This window comes from Oncorhynchus nerka, linkage group LG9b (assembly GCF_034236695.1).
Source record: "Oncorhynchus nerka isolate Pitt River linkage group LG9b, Oner_Uvic_2.0, whole genome shotgun sequence".
Lineage (NCBI taxonomy): Eukaryota > Metazoa > Chordata > Actinopteri > Salmoniformes > Salmonidae > Oncorhynchus > Oncorhynchus nerka.
Window position 1 is genome coordinate 40,767,155 of NC_088424.1, and position 20,284 is coordinate 40,787,438.

General features: G+C 47.2%; 2 protein-coding genes across 5 annotated transcripts in view; one reads left to right on the forward strand and one right to left on the reverse strand.

The window, feature by feature from the left end:
* The window catches only part of LOC115126330 (AP-1 complex subunit sigma-3-like), a 48,115-nt gene extending 33,072 nt beyond the window's left edge, over positions 1–15,043 (forward strand). For 3 of the 4 annotated variants that reach the window (XM_065013693.1, XM_065013694.1, XM_065013695.1), the window contains exons 3-6: positions 11,177–11,285; positions 11,545–11,682; positions 13,837–13,888; positions 14,420–15,043. In XM_065013693.1, the coding sequence (XP_064869765.1) occupies positions 11,177–11,285; positions 11,545–11,682; positions 13,837–13,888; positions 14,420–14,601 (481 nt within the window). In that variant the 3' untranslated portion in view covers positions 14,602–15,043. The remainder of the gene's footprint in view (positions 1–11,176; positions 11,286–11,544; positions 11,683–13,836; positions 13,889–14,419) is intronic. The other variant, XM_065013696.1, reaches the window with a different exon arrangement.
* Positions 15,044–15,638: 595 nt separating this feature from the next.
* On the reverse strand, positions 15,639–18,637 carry LOC115126329 (secretogranin-2b-like). Its single transcript, XM_065013226.1, has 2 exons — positions 18,549–18,637; positions 15,639–17,859 (listed from the first exon to the last, which is right to left on the reverse strand). The coding sequence occupies exon 2, from the start codon at positions 17,857–17,859 to the stop codon at positions 16,066–16,068; it is 1,794 nt and encodes a 597-aa protein (XP_064869298.1). The 5' UTR covers positions 18,549–18,637; the 3' UTR covers positions 15,639–16,065.
* Between the last annotated feature and the right edge of the window lie 1,647 nt (positions 18,638–20,284).

Here is a 20,284-nt window from a genome sequence, read left to right on the forward strand (position 1 = left end):
CTGACTGTAATGTTGTATTGTCCTGTTACCCCCCCACCACTCTCTAACTGTAATGTTGTATTGCCCTGTTACCCCCCACCACCACTCTCTAACTGTAATGTTGTATTGTCCTGTTACCCCCCCCACCACTCTCTAACTGTAATGTTGTATTGCCCTGTTACCCCCCACCACTCTCTAACTGTAATGCTGTATTGCCCTGTTACCCCCCCCCACCACTCTCTAACTGTAATGCTGTATTGCCCTGTTACCCCCCCCACCACTCTCTAACTGTAATGCTGTATTGCCCTGTTACCCCCCACCACCACTCTCTAACTGTAATGCTGTATTGCCCTGGTACCCCCCCCCCCACCACTCTCTAACTGTAATGCTGTATTGCCCTGTTACTCCCCCCCCACCCACCACTCTCTGGCTGTAATGTTGTATTGCCGTGTTACCCCCCACTCTCTAACTGTAATGCTGTATTGCCCTGTTACCCCCCCACTCTCTAACTGTAATGTTGTATTGCCCTGTTACCCCCCCACTCTCTAACTGTAATGCTGTATTGCCCTGTTACCCCCCCACCACTCTCTAACTGTAATGCTGTATTGCCCTGTTACCCCCCACCACCACTCTCTAACTGTAATGCTGTATTGCCCTGTTACCCCCCCACCACTCTCTAACTGTATTGCTGTATTGCCCTGTTGCCCCCCCCACCACTCTCTGACTGTAATGTTGTATTGCCGTGTTACCCCCCCCACTCTAACTGTGATGCTGTATTGCCCTGTTACCCCCCCACTCTCTAACTGTAATGTTGTATTGCCCTGTTACCCCCCCACTCTCTAACTGTAATGCTGTAATGCTGTGCCCTGTTACCCCCCACCACCACTCTCTGACTGTAATGCTGTATTGCCCTGTTACCCCCCACTCTCTAACTGTAATGCTGTATTGCCCTGTTACCCCCCCACCACTCTCTAACTGTAATGTTGTATTGCCCTGTTACCCCCCCCACCACTCTCTAACTGTAATGCTGTATTGCCCTGTTACCCCCACTCTCTAACTGTAATGCTGTATTGCCCTGTTACCCCCCCCACCACTCTCTAACTGTATTGCCCTGGTGCCCCCCTCTGGCTCTAACTGTGCTGTATTGCCCTGTTACCCCCCCCACTCTCTAACTGTAACTGTAATGCTGTATTGCCCTGTTACCCCCCCCACCACTCTCTAACTGTAATGCTGTATTGCCCTGTTATCCCCCCACTCTCTAACTGTAATGTTGTATTGCCCTGTTACCCCCCCCACCACCACTCTCTGACTGTAATGCTGTATTGCCCTGTTACCCCCCCCACTCTCTAACTGTAATGCTGTATTGCCCTGTTACCCCCCACCACTCTCTAACTGTAACTGTATTGCCCTGTTACCCCCCCACTCTCTAACTGTAATGTGTTGCCCTGTTACCCCCCCCACTCTCTAACTGTAATGCTGTATTGCCCTGTTACCCCCCCCCCACTCTCTAACTGTAATGCTGTATTGCCCTGTTACCCCCCCACCTAACTGTAACTGTAATGCTGTATTGCCCTGTTACCCCCCACCACTCTCTAACTGTAATGTTGTATTGCCCTGTTACCCCCCACCACCACTCTCTAACTGTAATGCTGTATTGCCCTGTTACCCCCCCCCACCACCACTCTCTGACTGTAATGTTGTATTGCCCTGTTATCCCCCCCCACCACCACTCTCTGACTGTAATGTTGTATTGCCCTGTTACCCCCCCCACCACTCTCTAACTGTAATGTTGTATTGCCCTGTTACCCCCCACTCTCTAACTGTAACTGTAATGCTGTATTGCCCTGTTACCCCCCCCACCACTCTCTAACTGTAATGCTGTATTGCCCTGTTACCCCCCACTCTCTAACTGTAATGTTGTATTGCCCTGCTACCCCCCACCACCACTCTCTGACTGTAATGCTGTATTGCCCTGTTACCCCCCACTCTCTGACTGTAATGCTGTATTGCCCTGTTACCCCCACCACTCTCTAACTGTAAAGTTGTATTGCCCTGTTACCCCCCACCACTCTCTAACTGTAACTGTAGTGCTGTATTGCCATGTTACCCCCCCACTCTCTAACTGTAACTGTAATGCTGTATTGCCCTGTTACCCCCCCACCACTCTCTAACTGTAATGCTGTATTGCCCTGTTATCCCCCCACACTCTAACTGTAATGTTGTATTGCCGTGTTACCCCCCCACCACCACTCTCTAACTGTAATGCTGTATTGCCCTGTTATCCCCCCACCACCACTCTCTAACTGTAATGTTGTATTGCCCTGTTACCCCCCTCCCCACCACCACTCTCTAACTGTAATGTTGTATTGCCCTGTTACCCCCCCACCACTCTCTAACTGTAATGTTGTATTGCCCTGTTACCCCCCACCACTCTCTGACTGTAATGTTGTATTGCCCTGTTACCCCCCACCACCACTCTCTAACTGTAATGTTGTATTGCCCTGTTACCCCCCCCCACCACTCTCTAACTGTAATGTTGTATTGCCCTGTTACCCCCCCCCCACCACCACTCTCTAATGTTGTAATTGCCCTGTTACCCCCACCACCACCACTCTCTAACTGTAATGTTGTATTGCCCTGTTACCCCCCCCACCACCACTCTAACTGTAATGTTGTATTGCCCTGTTACCCACCCCCGCCACACCACCACCACTCTCTAACTGTAATGTTGTATTGCCCTGTTACCCCCCCACACTCTCTAACTGTAATGCTGTATTGCCCTGTTACCCCCCCACCACTCTCTAACTGTAAAGTTGTATTGCCCTGTTACCCCCCACCACTCTCTAACTGTAATGCTGTATTGCCCTGTTACCCACCCCCGCCACACCACCACCACTCTCTAACTGTAATGTTGTATTGCCCTGTTACCCCCCCCACCACTCTCTAACTGTAATGCTGTATTGCCCTGTTACCCCCCACCACTCTCTAACTGTAAAGTTGTATTGCCCTGTTACCCCCACCACTCTCTAACTGTAATGCTGTATTGCCCTGTTATCCCCCCACTCTCTAACTGTAATGCTGTATTGCCCTGTTACCCCCCACCACTCTCTAACTGTAACTGTAATGCTGTATTGCCCTGTTACCCCCCACCTCTCTAACTGTAACTGTAATGTTGTATTGCCCTGTTACCCCCCACCCCACCACTCTCTAACTGTAATGCTGTATTGCCCTGTTACCCCCCACTCTCTAACTGTAATGCTGTATTGCCCTGTCACCCCCCACCACTCTCTAACTGTAACTGTAATGCTGTATTGCCCTGTTACCCCCACCTCTAACTGTAACTGTAATGCTGTATTGCCCTGTTACCCCCCACCACTCTCTAACTGTAATGCTGTATTGCCCTGTTACCCCCCACTCTCTAACTGTAATGCTGTATTGCCCTGTTACCCCCCACCACTCTCTAACTGTAATGCTGTATTGCCCTGTTACCCCCCCCACTCTCTAACTGTAATGCTGTATTGCCCTGCTACCCCCCACCACCACTCTCTGACTGTAATGTTGTATTGCCCTGTTACCCCCCACCCCACCACCACTCTAACTGTAATGCTGTATTGCCCTGTTACCCCCCCCACCACCACTCTCTGACTGTAATGTTGTATTGCCCTGTTACCCCCACTCTCTAACTGTAATGCTGTATTGCCCTGTTACCCCCCCCACCATTCTCTAACTGTAATGTTGTATTGCCCTGTTACCCCCCCCCCCACTCTCTAACTGTAATGCTGTATTGCCCTGTTACCCCCCCCACTCTCTAACTGTAATGCTGTATTGCCCTGTTACCCCCCCACCACTCTCTAACTGTAACTGTAATGCTGTATTTTCCTGTTATCCCCCCCCACTCTCTAACTGTAATGTTGTATTGCCCTGTTACCCCCCACCACCACTCTCTGACTGTAATGCTGTATTGCCCTGTTACCCCCCACTCTCTAACTGTAATGCTGTATTGCCCTGTTACCCCCCACCACTCTCTAACTGTAATGTTGTATTGCCCTGTTACCCCCCACCACTCTCTAACTGTAATGCTGTATTGCCCTGTTACCCCCCCCACTCTCTAACTGTAATGCTGTATTGCCCTCTAACTGTAATGCTGTATTGCCCTGTTACCCCCCCACCACTCTAACTGTAACTGTAATGCTGTATTGCCCTGTTACCCCCCCCCACCACTCTCTAACTGTAATGCTGTATTGCCCTGTTACCCCCCCACCACTCTCTAACTGTAATGTTGTATTGCCGTGTTACCCCCCACCACCACTCTCTAACTGTAATGCTGTATTGCCCTGTTACCCCCCACCCCCCCCCACCACTCTGACTGTAATGTTGTATTGCCCTGTTATCCCCCCCACCACCACCTCTCTGACTGTAATGTTGTATTGCCCTGTTACCCCCCACCACTCTCTAACTGTAATGTTGTATTGCCCTGTTACCCCCACTCTCTAACTGTAACTGTAATGCTGTATTGCCCTGTTACCCCCCCACCACTCTCTAACTGTAATGCTGTATTGCCCTGTTATCCCCCACTCTCTAACTGTAATGTTGTATTGCCCTGCTACCCCCCCCACCACCACTCTCTGACTGTAATGCTGTATTGCCCTGTTACCCCCCACTCTCTGACTGTAATGCTGTATTGCCCTGTTACCCCCCACCACTCTCTAACTGTAATGTTGTATTGCCCTGTTACCCCCCACCACTCTAACTGTAACTGTAGTGCTGTATTGCCATGTTACCCCCCCCCACTCTCTAACTGTAACTGTAATGCTGTATTGCCCTGTTACCCCCCCCCACCACTCTCTAACTGTAATGCTGTATTGCCCTGTTATCCCCCCACTCTCTAACTGTAATGTTGTATTGCCCTGTTACCCCCCACCACCACTCTCTAACTGTAATGCTGTATTGCCCTGTTATCCCCCCACCACCACTCTCTAACTGTAATGTTGTATTGCCCTGTTACCCCCCCCCACCACCACTCTCTGACTGTAATGTTGTATTGCCCTGTTACCCCCCACCACTCTCTAACTGTAATGTTGTATTGCCCTGTTACCCCCCCCCACCACTCTCTGACTGTAATGTTGTATTGCCCTGTTACCCCCCCCCACCACCACTCTCTGACTGTAATGTTGTATTGCCCTGTTACTCTCCCCCCACCACCACTCTCTAACTGTAATGTTGTATTGCCCTGTTACCCCCACCCACCACCACTCTCCGACTGTAATGTTGTATTGCCCTGTTACCCCCCACCCACCACCACTCTCTAACTGTAATGTTGTATTGCCCTGTTACCCCCACCCACCACCACTCTCTAACTGTAATGTTGTATTGCCCTGTTACCCCCCCGCCACACCACCACCACTCTCTAACTGTAATGTTGTATTGCCCTGTTACCCCCCACACTCTCTAACTGTAATGCTGTATTGCCCTGTTACCCCCCACCACTCTCTAACTGTAAGTTGTATTGCCCTGTTACCCCCACCACTCTCTAACTGTAATGCTGTATTGCCCTGTTACCCACCCCCGCCCACCACCACCACTCTCTAACTGTAATGTTGTATTGCCCTGTTACCCCCCCACTCTCTAACTGTAATGCTGTATTGCCCTGTTACCCCCCACCACTCTCTAACTGTAAAGTTGTATTGCCCTGTTACCCCCCACCACTCTCTAACTGTAATGCTGTATTGCCCTGTTATCCCCCCACTCTCTAACTGTAATGCTGTATTGCCCTGTTACCCCCCACCACTCTCTAACTGTAACTGTAATGCTGTATTGCCCTGTTACCCCCACTCTCTAACTGTAACTGTAATGCTGTATTGCCCTGTTACCCCCCCACCACTCTCTAACTGTAATGCTGTATTGCCCTGTTACCCCCCACTCTCTAACTGTAATGCTGTATTGCCCTGTCACCCCCCACCACTCTAACTGTAACTGTAATGCTGTATTGCCCTGTTAACCCCCCACTCTCTAACTGTAACTGTAATGCTGTATTGCCTGTTACCCCCCCACCACTCTCTAACTGTAATGCTGTATTGCCCTGTTACCCCCCCACTCTCTAACTGTAATGCTGTATTGCCCTGTTACCCCCACCACTCTCTAACTGTAATGCTGTATTGCCCTGTTACCCCCACTCTCTAACTGTAATGCTGTATTGTCCTGTTACCCCCCACCACCACTCTCTGACTGTAATGTTGTATTGCCCTGTTACCCCCCCACCACCACTCTCTGACTGTAATGCTGTATTGCCCTGCTACCCCCCCCCCCACCACCACCACTCTCTGACTGTAATGTTGTATTGCCCTGTTACCCCCCCACTCTCTAACTGTAATGCTGTATTGCCCTGTTACCCCCCCCCCACCATTCTCTAACTGTAAAGTTGTATTGCCCTGTTACCCCCCACCACTCTCTAACTGTAATGCTGTATTGCCCTGTTACCCCCCACTCTCTAACTGTAATGCTGTATTGCCCTGTTACCCCCCCCCACCACTCTCTAACTGTAACTGTAATGCTGTATTTTCCTGTTACCCCCACTCTCTAACTGTAACTGTAATGCTGTATTGACCTGTTACCCCCCCCACCACTCTCTAACTGTAATGCTGTATTGCCCTGTTACCCCCCCACTCTCTAACTGTAATGCTGTATTGCCCTGTTACAACCCCCCACCACTCTCTAACTGTAATGTTGTATTGCCCTGTTACACCCCCACCACCACTCTCTGACTGTAATGTTGTATTGTCCTGTTACCCCCCACCACTCTCTAACTGTAATGTTGTATTGCCCTGTTACCCCCCACCACCACTCTCTAACTGTAATGTTGTATTGTCCTGTTACCCCCCCACCACTCTCTAACTGTAATGTTGTATTGCCCTGTTACCCCCCACCACTCTCTAACTGTAATGCTGTATTGCCCTGTTACCCCCACCACTCTCTAACTGTAATGCTGTATTGCCCTGTTACCCCCCACCACCACTCTCTAACTGTAATGCTGTATTGCCCTGTTACCCCCCCCACCACCACTCTCTAACTGTAATGCTGTATTGCCCTGTTACCCCCCACCACTCTCTAACTGTAATGCTGTATTGCCCTGTTACCCCCACTCTCTAACTGTAATGTTGTATTGCCGTGTTACCCCCCCACCACCACTCTCTAACTGTAATGCTGTATTGCCCTGTTACCCCCCCACCACCACTCTCTGACTGTAATGTTGTATTGCCCTGTTATCCCCCCCCACCACCACTCTCTGACTGTAATGCTGTATTGTCCTGTTACCCCCCCCACCACTCTCTGACTGTAATGCTGTATTGTCCTGTTACCCCCCCACCACCACCACCATTCTCTAACTGTAATGCTGTATTGCCCTGTTACCCCCACTACTCTCTGACTGTAATGTTGTATTGTCCTGTTACCCCCCACCACCACCACTCTCTGACTGTAATGTTGTATTGTCCTGTTACTCCCCCCCCCCACCACCACCACTCTCTGACTGTAATGTTGTATTGTCCTGTTACCCCCCCACCACCACTCTCTGACTGTAATGTTGTATTGTCCTGTTACCCCCCACCCACTCTCTGACTGTAATGTTGTATTGTCCTGTTACCCCCCCACCACCACCACTCTCTGACTGTAATGTTGTATTGTCCTGTTACCCCCCACCACCACTCTCTGACTGTAATGTTGTATTGTCCTGTTACCCCCCACCACCACTCTCTGACTGTAATGTTGTATTGTCCTGTTACCCCCCACCACCACTCTCTGACTGTAATGTTGTATTGTCCTGTTACCCACCACCACCACTCTGACTGTAATGTTGTATTGCCCTGTAACCCCCCCACCACCACTCTCTGACTGTAATGTTGTATTGTCCTGTTACCCCCCCCACCACCACTCTCTGACTGTAATGTTGTATTGCCCTGTAACACCCCCCCACCACTCTCTGACTGTAATGTTGTATTGTCCTGTTACCCCCCCCACCACCACCACTCTCTGACTGTAATGTTGTATTGTCCTGTTACCCCCCCACCACCACTCTCTGACTGTAATGTTGTATTGTCCTGTTACCCCCCACCACCACTCTCTGACTGTAATGTTGTATTGTCCTGTTACCCCCCCACCACCACCACCACTCTCTGACTGTAATGCTGTATTGTCCTGTTCCCCCCCACCACTCTCTGACTGTAATGCTGTATTGTCCTGTTACCCCCCACCACCACCACCATTCTCTAACTGTAATGCTGTATTGCCCTGTTACCCCCACTACTCTCTGACTGTAATGTTGTATTGTCCTGTTACCCCCCCCCCACCACTCTCTGACTGTAATGTTGTATTGTCCTGTTACCCCCCACCACCACTCTCTGACTGTAATGTTGTATTGCCCTGTACCCCCCCCCACTCTCTGACTGTAATGTTGTATTGTCCTGTTACCCCCCCACCCCACCACCACCACTCTCTGACTGTAATGTTGTATTGTCCTGTTACCCCCCCACCACCACTCTCTGACTGTAATGTTGTATTGTCCTGTTACCCCCCACCACTCTCTAACTGTAATGTTGTATTGCCCTGTTACCCCCCACCACCACTCTAACTGTAATGTTGTATTGTCCTGTTACCCCCCACCACTCTCTAACTGTAATGTTGTATTGCCCTGTTACCCCCCACCACTCTCTAACTGTAATGCTGTATTGCCCTGTTACCCCCCCCACCACTCTCTAACTGTAATGCTGTATTGCCCTGTTACCCCCACCACCACTCTCTAACTGTAATGCTGTATTGCCCTGTTACCCCCCCCACCACTCTCTAACTGTAATGCTGTATTGCCCTGTTACCCCCCCACCACACTCTAACTGTAATGATGTATTGCCCTGTTACCCCCCCCACTCTCTAACTGTAATGTTGTATTGCCGTGTTACCCCCCACCACCACTCTCTAACTGTAATGCTGTATTGCCCTGTTGCCCCCCCCCCACCACCACTCTCTGACTGTAATGTTGTATTGCCCTGTTACCCCCCACCACCACTCTCTGACTGTAATGCTGTATTGTCCTGTTACCCCCCACCACTCTCTGACTGTAATGCATTTGTCCTGTTACCCCCCCACCACCACCACCATTCTCTAACTGTAATGCTGTATTGCCCTGTTACCCCCACTACTCTCTGACTGTAATGTTGTATTGTCCTGTTACCCCCCACCACCACCACTCTCTGACTGTAATGTTGTATTGTCCTGTTACCCCCCACCACCACCACTCTCTGACTGTAATGTTGTATTGTCCTGTTACCCCCCCACCACCACTCTCTGACTGTAATGTTGTATTGTCCTGTTACCCCCCCCACCACCACTCTCTGACTGTAATGTTGTATTGTCCTGTTACCCCCCCCACCACCACCACTCTCTGACTGTAATGTTGTATTGTCCTGTTACCCCCCACCACCACTCTCTGACTGTAATGTTGTATTGTCCTGTTACCCCCACCACCACCACTCTCTGACTGTAATGTTGTATTGTCCTGTTACCCCCCACCACCACTCTCTGACTGTAATGTTGTATTGTCCTGTTACCCACCACCACTACTCTGACTGTAATGTTGTATTGCCCTGTAACCCCCCCCACCACCACTCTCTGACTGTAATGTTGTATTGTCCTGTTACCCCCCCACCACCACTCTCTGACTGTAATGTTGTATTGCCCTGTACCCCCCACCACCACTCTCTGACTGTAATGTTGTATTGTCCTGTTACCCCCCCACCACCACCACTCTCTGACTGTAATGTTGTATTGTCCTGTTACCCCCCACCACCACTCTCTGACTGTAATGTTGTATTGTCCTGTTACCCCCCCCACCACCACTCTCTGACTGTAATGTTGTATTGTCCTGTTACCCCCCCACCACCACCACCACCACTCTCTGACTGTAATGCTGTATTGTCCTGTTTCCCCCCCACCACTCTCTGACTGTAATGCTGTATTGTCCTGTTGCCCCCCACCACCACCACCATTCTCTAACTGTAATGCTGTATTGCCCTGTTACCCCCACTACTCTCTGACTGTAATGTTGTATTGTCCTGTTACCCCCCCCACCACTCTCTGACTGTAATGCTGTATTGTCCTGTTACCCCCCACCACCACCACTCTGACTGTAATGTTGTATTGTCCTGTTACCCCCCCACCACCACCACTCTCTGACTGTAATGTTGTATTGTCCTGTTACCCCCCCCCACCACCACCACTCTGACTGTAATGTTGTATTGCCCTGTTACCCCCCCACCACCACCACTCTCTGACTGTAATGTTGTATTGTCCTGTTACCCCCCCACCACCACCACCACTCTCTGACTGTAATGCTGTATTGTCCTGTTACCCCCACCACTCTCTGACTGTAATGCTGTATTGTCCTGTTACCCCCCCCCCCACCACTCTCTGACTGTAATGCTGTATTGTCCTGTTACCCCCCCCACCACCACCACCACTCTCTAACTGTAATGCTGTATTGTCCTGTTACCCCCCCCCACCACTCTCTGACTGTAATGCTGTATTGTCCTGTTACCCCCCACCACCACCACCACTCTCTAACTGTAATGCTGTATTGCCCTGTTACCCCCCCACCACTCTCTGACTGTAATGCTGTATTGTCCTGTTACCCCCCCCACCACTCTCTGACTGTAATGCTGTATTGTCCTGTTTCCCCCACCACTCTCTGACTGTAATGCTGTATTGTCCTGTTACCCCCCCACCACTCTCTGACTGTAATGTTGTATTGTCCTGTTACCCCCCACCACCACCACCACTCTAACTGTAATGCTGTATTGCCCTGTTGCCCCCCCCACTACTCTCTGACTGTAATGCTGTATTGTCCTGTTACCCCCCACCACCACCACCACTCTCTAACTGTAATGCTGTATTGCCCTGTTACCCCCCACTACTCTCTAACTGTAATGCTGTATTGCCCTGTTACCCCCCCCCACTCTCTGACTGTAATGCTGTATTGTCCTGTTACCCCCCACCACTCTCTGACTGTAATGCTGTATTGTCCTGTTACCCCCCACCACCACCACCACCACCACTCTCTAACTGTAATGCTGTATTGCCCTGTTACCCCCCCACTACTCTCTAACTGTAATGCTGTATTGTCCTGTTATCCCCCACTACTCTCTCATTGTAGATATGCCAGTCTGTATTTCTGCTGTGGTCTGGATGCTGAGGAGAATGAACTTCTGGCCTTGGAGATGCTGCATCGCTATGTGGAGCTGTTGGACAAGTACTTTGGCAACGTACGTAAGAGACAACCTTTCTTTTCTTTCACCCAGCACTCTCTTTATTTCACTCGATCTCTCAATCTCTCTCACTATGTCTTTCTGTCTTTCTCTCACATATTTCCTTCCCTTCTCTTTCAGCCTATTTCTTCCCAAACTTAGACTGAAACTGCACTGCCTGTGTAGTAGATATGATTTAACACAGTAAAATGATTCCTGCTAGACTGGACAGTACCTCATGAACATTGGGTGATTTCCTCTTCCTTTACCCATGCAGGTGTGTGAGCTGGACATTATCTTTAACTTTGAAAAGGCCTACTTCATACTGGATGAGTTTCTATTAGGGGGAGAGGTACAGGAGACTTCCAAACTAGTGGTGGCCCGCTCCGTCGAGGCCTCGGACATGCTACAGGAGGTGAGAGAAACGCCACGCTCAGGATAGAACCTGCCCAGTAGGGACTGATCTAGGATCAGAATTCTGTCTCCGATCTGATCTAGGATCAGAATTCTGTCTCCGATCTGATCTAGGATCAGAATTCTGTCTCCGATCTGATCTAGGATCAGAATTCTGTCTCCGATCTGATCTAGGATCAGAATTCTGTCTCCGATCTGATCTAGGATCAGAATTCTGTCTCCGATCTGATCTAGGATCAGAATTCTGTCTCCGATCTGATCTAGGATCAGAATTCTGTCTCCGATCTGATCTAGGATCAGAATTCTGTCTCCGATCTGATCTAGGATCAGTATTTCTGCCTCTGATCTTATCTAGGATCAGTATTTCTGCCTCCGATCTTATCTAGGATCAGTATTTCTGCCTCCGATCTGATCTAGGATCAGTATTTCTGTTCCTGATCTGATCTAGGATCAGTATTTCTGCCTCCGATCTGATCTAGGATTAGTATTTCTGCCTCCGATCTTAGCTGAGACTATATTGCGGTCTGATATTTATCTTGTATTTACATATGTAATTACATAATAATTAGCTATAATTAACCTCTTGTTTATTGGAGATTGAACACACGCATAGCTATACCAAGTAGTTACCAATTTTAATGAATTATTTATAGTAGGTACTCTAAAGTAGCCATTTTACCCTATAATTCCTTAGTAATACCAGGTGAAAGTGGACTGTTGAAAAAGTGTTACTGTTTCAGCATGGGTTGATAATGTGTAGTGCAGCAGCTAACTGACTTCCTGGTGAGCTCTCCTGTCAATCTCCGCTAACAGGCTTCCCTTCATGAACCATATTAACTGGTGCCAATACTCATGGACCTGTTCTGTCTATTCTCTCTCTCCTCTCTTCTCTCCTATTTTCTCTCCTCTCTCTCCTCTCTTCTCTCCTCTTCTCTCTTTTCTCTCCTCTCTCCTCTCTCCTCTCTCTTCTCTCTCCTCTCCTCTCTTTTCTCTCCTCTCTCCTCTCTTTTCTTTTCTCTCTTTTCTCTCCTCTTCTCTTTTCTCTTTTCTCTCCTCTTTTCTCTTTTCTCTTCTCTTTTCTCTTTCTCTTTTCTCTTTTCTCTTTTTCTCTCCTCTTCTCTTTTTCTTTTCTCTCCTCTTCTCTTTTCTCTTTTCTCTTTTCTCTCCTCTTCTCTTTTTCTCTCTTCTTTCTCTTTTCTCTTTCTCTCTTCTCTCTTTCTTTTCTCTTTTTCTTCTCTTCTCTTTTCTCTTTTTCTCTTTTTTCTCTTTTCTCTTCTCTTTTCTCTTTCTCTTTTCTCTCTCTCTCTCCTCTCTCCTCTCTCTTCTCTCTCTCTCTCCTCTCTTTTTCTCTCCTCTCTCCTCTCTTCTCTTTTTCTCTTTTCTCTTCTCTTTTCTTTCTTCTTCTCTTTTCTCTCTCCTTTTCTCTTTTCTCTTTTCTCTCCTCTTCTCTTTTCTCTTTTCTCTTTCTCTTTTCTCTCCTCTTCTCTTTTCTCTTTTCTCTTTTCTCTCCTTTTCTCTTTTCTCTTTTCTCTTTTTCTCTCCTCTTCTCTTTTCTCTTTTCTCTTTTCTCTCCTCTTCTCTTTTCTCTTTTCTCTCTTCTTCTCTTTTCTCTTTTCTCTCCTCTTTTTCTTTTTTCCTCTCTTTTTCTCTTTTCTCTTCTTTTCTCTTTTCTCTTTTCTCTTTTCTCTCCTCTTCTCTTTTCTCTTTTTCTCTCTCTTCTCTTTCTCTCTTTTCTCTTTTTCTTTTCTCTTCTCTTTTCTCTTTTCTCTCCTCTTCTCTTTTCTCTCTCTTCTCCTCTTCTCTTTTCTCTTTTCTCTCCTCTTCTCTTTTCTCTTTTCTCTCCTCTTCTCTTTTCTCTTTTCTCTTTTCTCTCCTCTTCTCTTTTCTCTTTTCTCTTTTCTCTCCTTTTCTCTTTTTCTCCTTTCTCTTTTTTTCTCTTTTCTCTCCTCTTCTCTTTTTTCTCTTTTCTCTTTTCTCTCCTCTTTTCTCTCTTTCTCTTTTCTCTCCTCTTCTCTTTTCTCTTTTCTCTCTCTCTTCTCTTTTTCTCTTTTCTCTCCTCTTCTCTTCTTCTCTTTTCTCTCCTCTTCTCTTTTCTCTCCTCTTCTCTTTTCTCTCCTCTTTTCTCTTTTCTCTCCTATTTTCTCTCCTATCTCAGAAACAGAGACTGATGGAGATTATACTTCTATTTCCTTTATTCTTCAGTTGCTGTAAGTCTGAGCGTTGGCAGTATGTCTGTTTTCTGTATTGTCCGTCTATCCTCAGCTCTCGGTGGCGCTATAGACGCACCAAACCAGAGTCCCACTCTGCGTGGCCCTGGTTTCACACCATCTTCTTGCTTCGGGGGAATAAAACAAACTTGTTTGATCTAGTCTGATGCACGTGCATGCTATCTGACGTTGTTGCATCATCACACTCATTTTAATCTTCATCACCACCCTTCATCATCATTGCTATAGGCTGAGATTGACAACAGTGATTTTGGTCTGGAGCTTGGATGGCCTTGAATGTGGACCGAAAGGTTAGAAGTGAATGATTGTGATTGTGTTCGTAGCAGAGTAGTCTACATTGTGTTGGCGGTTTACGCTCCTATGTCTCCACGGATGTAAGATGCATCCAATTAGAATGACAATCATTCTACCTCTATGGTTAGATGTTATGTAGGTGTGGCTATGAATATCACATTAGGACAAGGCTTGTTGATCTGGAGATCTCACGTTTCATCTGTCTCTCCACTCTAGACCATGGAGGAATACATGAGCAAGCCTGCATTCTAACACTGGGGGAAATGGATCTACACACCAGAAGGAATCTGAACGATTACAGACCTGGAAGTCTTACTACTGTCCAGAACCATGGAGTTATGAGTTCTAGAATGATGTGTCTGAATCTGTGTCCTGAGGCAGGCAGGAAGTGTTTTTAAGTAGGGAAGTGCATCTTGTTTCTGCAAATAGGACAATAACATGATGACCAATAAATTGGTAGGAGACACTCATTGATTGAGCTATTATCAAATGTATATTGATACTGTATGATCACCCATCCCTCTTGCTCGTCGATGTACATTGAGGTTACTGAAAACTGTGGTTTGACAATCATTAAAATCAATACTCACATTTTTTTTCTCCAAAATATGTACGCTGTATTGACATTTTAAGAAGTGCCTTTTTAGAAATATGTATTTGAAGTTGTGTTTTAAATGCATCTTGTAGACTAGCCTTTTTCTGTGTGACTTGTTGTAGGATTATATCTTGGAAAGGGAGTGATTATTTATCTTGGTGAATGTCACAGTTTTTTTTATATAACTAATTATGGATCTTGAATGGTGAAGACTTTGGAATTAAAATGTGTATTTTGATACAGAAGCCTCTGATGATTTGTGTTTCTGTTGTAGACTGGACTATTTGATGTTCATCATTATTTGACATTTTATTTGCGGGAGCTGTCCATGGTGCTGAAGTTTGAAAAACAAACTAGATGATAAACATTAAAACAAGCACAATCAGTAGAATTGTGAATTTATAGACCGACACTTTTACTGTCTTTATAATCTTACCTGGAGTCTGTTGATTCTGCCTCGGGAATTGTCCACAGGTTCAAGCTTGCTCAAGGGGGATGTGAAAAAGGAACTTCTCACACTTTCATTGTGGAATCAAGCTTCATTCAGAAGGCATATCTGATCATCAATATCTAATCATCACTGTGAGTCAATGTATGATCATTCAGAAGGCATTTCTGATCATCAATATCTAATCACCTTTGTCAGTCAATGTATGATCATTCAGAAGGCATTTCTGATCATCAATATCTAATCACCTTTGTCAGTCAATGTATGATCATTCAGAAGGCATTTCTGATCATCAATATCTAATCATCACTGTCAGTCAATGTATGATCATTCAGAAGGCATTTCTGATCACTGTTGTAGTGATCAGTGTTTATTAAAAAACACACAGCGCAGCAAGAAGAAAAATGGCGCTGACGCTTTATTCATCTCCAACTCGTCACACATTATTAAACACGTACAAAATGGTTTCAAAATGAGCATATATATATACCACATCAATAGAGAGAGTTGAGCGATTACAGAGCTTGCAGCGTTACAGGGTTGAAAGGCAGGACGGTGACGGTCTTACTCTCTAGCCTATATCAGGGAATTACATTTTCACAATGTTACAAGATTGGAAAGTCACAAACCCAGATGTTTACACAACACACTTTGCCTCCATGCCCAGCACACTGATATAATTCATATATGTTACTTCATGTATATACACATTTTATGTAAACCAGAGTACGTCCAGCAGACGGGTCATTTTGAGATAGTATAAACATGACTTATTAATATTTCAGTAGAGGATGCCGTGCGTGACCTCCGATCTTAGCTTTACATTCCAGCAAACGGTTTTCCGCGATGCTCCTTTTCCTCCTCTTTCTCGGACTCTGGAGCCGTGGTCTCTGTCGTTACCTCATCTTTCACCTGCGTCTCAGTGGACTCCACTACCTCCTCGTTAGCTACTGAATCTCTCTTTGTCAGCATGCCTGCTTTCTCACTGTCCGCTTGGTCAAAGTAATCTTTCATGGCTTGTTCGTATAGCTCATAAGGAAACTGTCCGTTCGCCTGAGATTGGGTGTCGCGTTTGCTGATCGTGCTAGGGTACTCCGTTAACATTTTGGCCGCCAGAAAGGTTGTTATCTCGTCTTCGTCCGCCTCGTCATCGTCATCCGCTTCTCTCCTAAAAGGCATCTTGTTGAGCTCCGACATAAATAAGTTTTCCCTTCGTCCAGACTGAGCTGGGATTTTTGGAGGAACCGCTGGTGCTGGTGCTGAAACTCTCGCCGGGGCGGGTGGTGCTGAAACCCTGGCCGGGACAGAGACACTTTTGAGCGGCCTCCGACTCACAGGATAGTCGTTGCTGATGGTTTCCATTTCAATGATTTTCAAGAAGTCTTCCTCGTCCATGTCCTCAGGAGCGTTTTTGACTGGCAGTCTCCGGCTGTAGTATCTGATTTTCGGTTTGGTCCTGTAGCGGGAAGAGGCTTGCGGGTGACGTTCTAGTTTTCTGATCTCCTCGGTGATCAGCATATCGATGAGGTCCTCCGGGGGGATGTGGAGCTTGAGGGAGATCTCTAACAGCTCGTTCAGAGCCTGGGGGTCGACCAGGGGGTGGCGAATCACTCTATGTTTTTGCTCTCCAGCTTGCCTCTTGGCTGTCTCATGTTCACTCATCTCCAGTATCTTCAACAGGTAATAATCCACTAGTTTAGTATCGTCCTCTGGGTCCTCTTTGTCCTGGCTGGCTCTGCGCTGCACCTGCATCCCATTGCCTTCCTCCTCTTCATCCTCGTCATAGTTCTGCTCCAGTGCCCTGTCGAACTCCTCGTGGCTCCCGTTTACCACTTCCTCCGTCTCGACCTGCTCCTCTAAAGGAATCCACTCCTCCCCGCCCGCCACATCCTCGTAGGCCAGGTTCCTCAGACTGAATAAATCATCATCATCATCAAAGATTCCGCGCTTCTGGCCGTTGGATGTGGATAGTTTCTCCAGCTCTTCGAAGATGGAGCGCAGGTTGGCAAGGCTCTGAGGGGTGTATTGTTCGTTCAGGTCCTCCGTAGCGCGCTTGGCGCTGTCCCTATTCTCCTCGTCCTCGAACATCAGCGGGTACTTCTTGTGTGGCCTCGGGAAGCCACCGTAGGCAGGTGCGTTTACGGGGCTGCCTGTGTTCACCGATTGGTACCTGTGTGTGTGACGTTCGTTCCCCGGCACCACGGGAACCGGTCTGAGGGGACTAGCGGGCTGCTCCTGGAGGGTCCTGAGCAAGGCTCTCACCAGCTGCTCAGCCGGGATGTCTTGCTCTCTCTGGGTCGGCGAGGGAGACTGCCTTTCGGGTGCACCTTTGTCCTGGAGAGAGGCGAGCTGGAGGAGGATGTGGAACTTTTCGACCTCATCATAGTCTCTTGTTGGCTCCTCTCTCTCTCTGCCCCCATCTGTCCGCTGCTTCAGGCTCTCGATGTACTCCAGGGCTTTGATCATGTCTGAGCTGGGCGGGTATGCAGCGGGTTGCCGGTCCTCGGACTCTCCGCCTCTGAGCCTGTGATGGCGGGGGAGGGACGCGCACGCATGGAGGAGGCAGGCGAGAACAACAGTTTTCCCCGTGGATAGCTTGGGGAGTGACAGCATCTTCATATAGCAGAGAGAGAGAGAGAGAGAGAGAGCTGAGTTTAACAATAATATGCCTGCACATTTTTTACATTTTGATCTGAGATTCTATCTTCCAAATTCTTAGAATCTTCTAACTCTTTAAGGAGGTTACCACCACACTCCAATGCAAATTATTATTTTAATGAAAAATCTGTGTTTCAATTTATGCCGAGTTCATTGACAACCCTTATAAGTGATGAATGCTATGACTCAATGCACAAATGATAAAAAGTAGGTTATAGCTAGAGCAGGATATAATCACCCACCAAGGAAAAGTGGGCTATATTTGTGAATCACTGTTTTTAAATGACTAGACTACATCACAGGATGAGTCACTGCCCGTTGTCAGGGCAACCTTTTTTGGTTGTGGCTGCCTTTCTCCAAACCATCTCCATTAAACACTTTTCTGAAGGATATAATAATAATTCATTCATCTCAATGTTGCCCAATGTCAAAATGCATCAGACTACTTGACATGCATCACAACAACATGCACACAGCTATCAGGCTATCAGTTATTCAACTCAATTCCAAGCCATTGCCGAGATCTGATAAGAGATGAGAACTTGAGAGAGAAAATCTAAACACGGAATGCTGGAAAGCCCACAAATAACTTACAAACATCATAATCTTTGTTTGAGAAATAAAAGACATGCATGAGTTTGTACCTTTCGGTAAGTATCTCAGACGACAGTAGTAAACGTGTATAGCATCTCCTCCCAGTCGTAGCGCGAGCGATTCTGTTTTCAGCACCAGGACAGCTCCGGGTGATATATGGCAACACCTGACTCGCGCGTCATCACAGCAGTACGCACGCAATACCCAGCCTTTGGAAATCCATAATACATGATTTAGGCTCATGATATAGCATGCTAAGAAAAGGCAGTGTGCTTAAAATAGAGATGGATATTGTCTGTTTCTAGCTGTATCAATTATTATTCAAGCGCTATTCATAACTCCCTTTGGAAAAGTGGTGGGTTATTTTTGGGCTTGTCCCAATTAGCTTTGTGAAGGCCAATAGTTATCACTGTGACATCAATTCTTACAGCATTTAATTGTATAGCTTCATTTACCACCCTATTCAGATTGCAGTTCTTGTAAATATTAATTTGCTAATGAGGCACACATTTACTCAAGCAGTAAGCAATAGCTTAAGCATAAAAACTACACCCATAGAAATCACCTATGTCTGTTGACATCCATTGCAGTGATTTGCATTAGCCTAATGGAATTATCAGAACAATAAGGTGTAACAGGGAGTTATCCTACTACATCCGTCTCTCGCGGAAGATAAGAGGTTAAAACCACCGGCGATGACTCACGCCCTGAACCCACCACTGAGGAGCTGCAGAATCTTAGTAGCAGTCGCAGTTCTCTGTCTCGCTTATGGTCTGCAGAGAAGAGACGCCGCCGGTGGTAAATGCATCTACTGGCATGGCTCGCGCTCCTCCTGGCATAGTGATTTTTAAAATCGGGCCATTGATCAGGACGCCCATCACAACACGTCACGGGCAGGTCAGGGACCTGGTGGCACGCAATGTCAACAACAAAGCAGTGGCAGGCGTTAAATAATAACGCTGCGTATCAACAACATGTCAACAGGCCTACCCAGTTACAGACATTTAATAATATGTATTGGTGGGATTTTATACAGGGAATTTAATACCGCTATTTCAGATACACTATATACATCAGTATGTGGACACCCCTTTAAATGAGTGGATTATATTTCAGCCACACCCATTGCTGACAGGTGTATAAAATCGAGTAAACAGCCATGCAATCCCCATAGACAAACATTGGCAGCAGAATGGCCTTATTGAAGAGCTCAATGACTTTCAATGTAGCACCATCCAACAAGTCAGTTCACCACATTTCTTCCCTGCTAGAGCTGCCCTGGTCAACTGTAAGTGCTGTTATTGTGAAGTGGAAAAGTCTAGGAGCAACAACTGCTCATCCGCAAAGTGGTAGGCCACACAAGCTCACAGAACGGGACCACCGAGTGCTGAAGCGCTTAGCGCGTGAAAATCGTCTGTCCTCGGTTGCAACACTCACTACCGAGTTCCAAACAGCCTCTGGAAGCAACGTCAGCACAAGAACTGTTCGTCGGGAGCTTCATGAAATGGGTTTCCATGGCCGAGCAGCCGCACACAACCCTAAGATCACCATTTGCAATGCGGCTGGAGTCGTGTAAAGCTTGCCGCTATTGGACTCTGGAGCAGGAAAAGCTTTCTCTGGAGTCATGAATCACGCTTCACCATTTGAAAGTCCAACAGACAAATCTGGGTTTGACGTAGGCCAGGAAAACGCTACCTACCCAAATGCATAGTGCAAACTGTAAAGTTTGGTGGAGAAAGAATAATGGTCTTGGGCTGTTTTTCATGGTTCAGGCTTGGCCCATTAG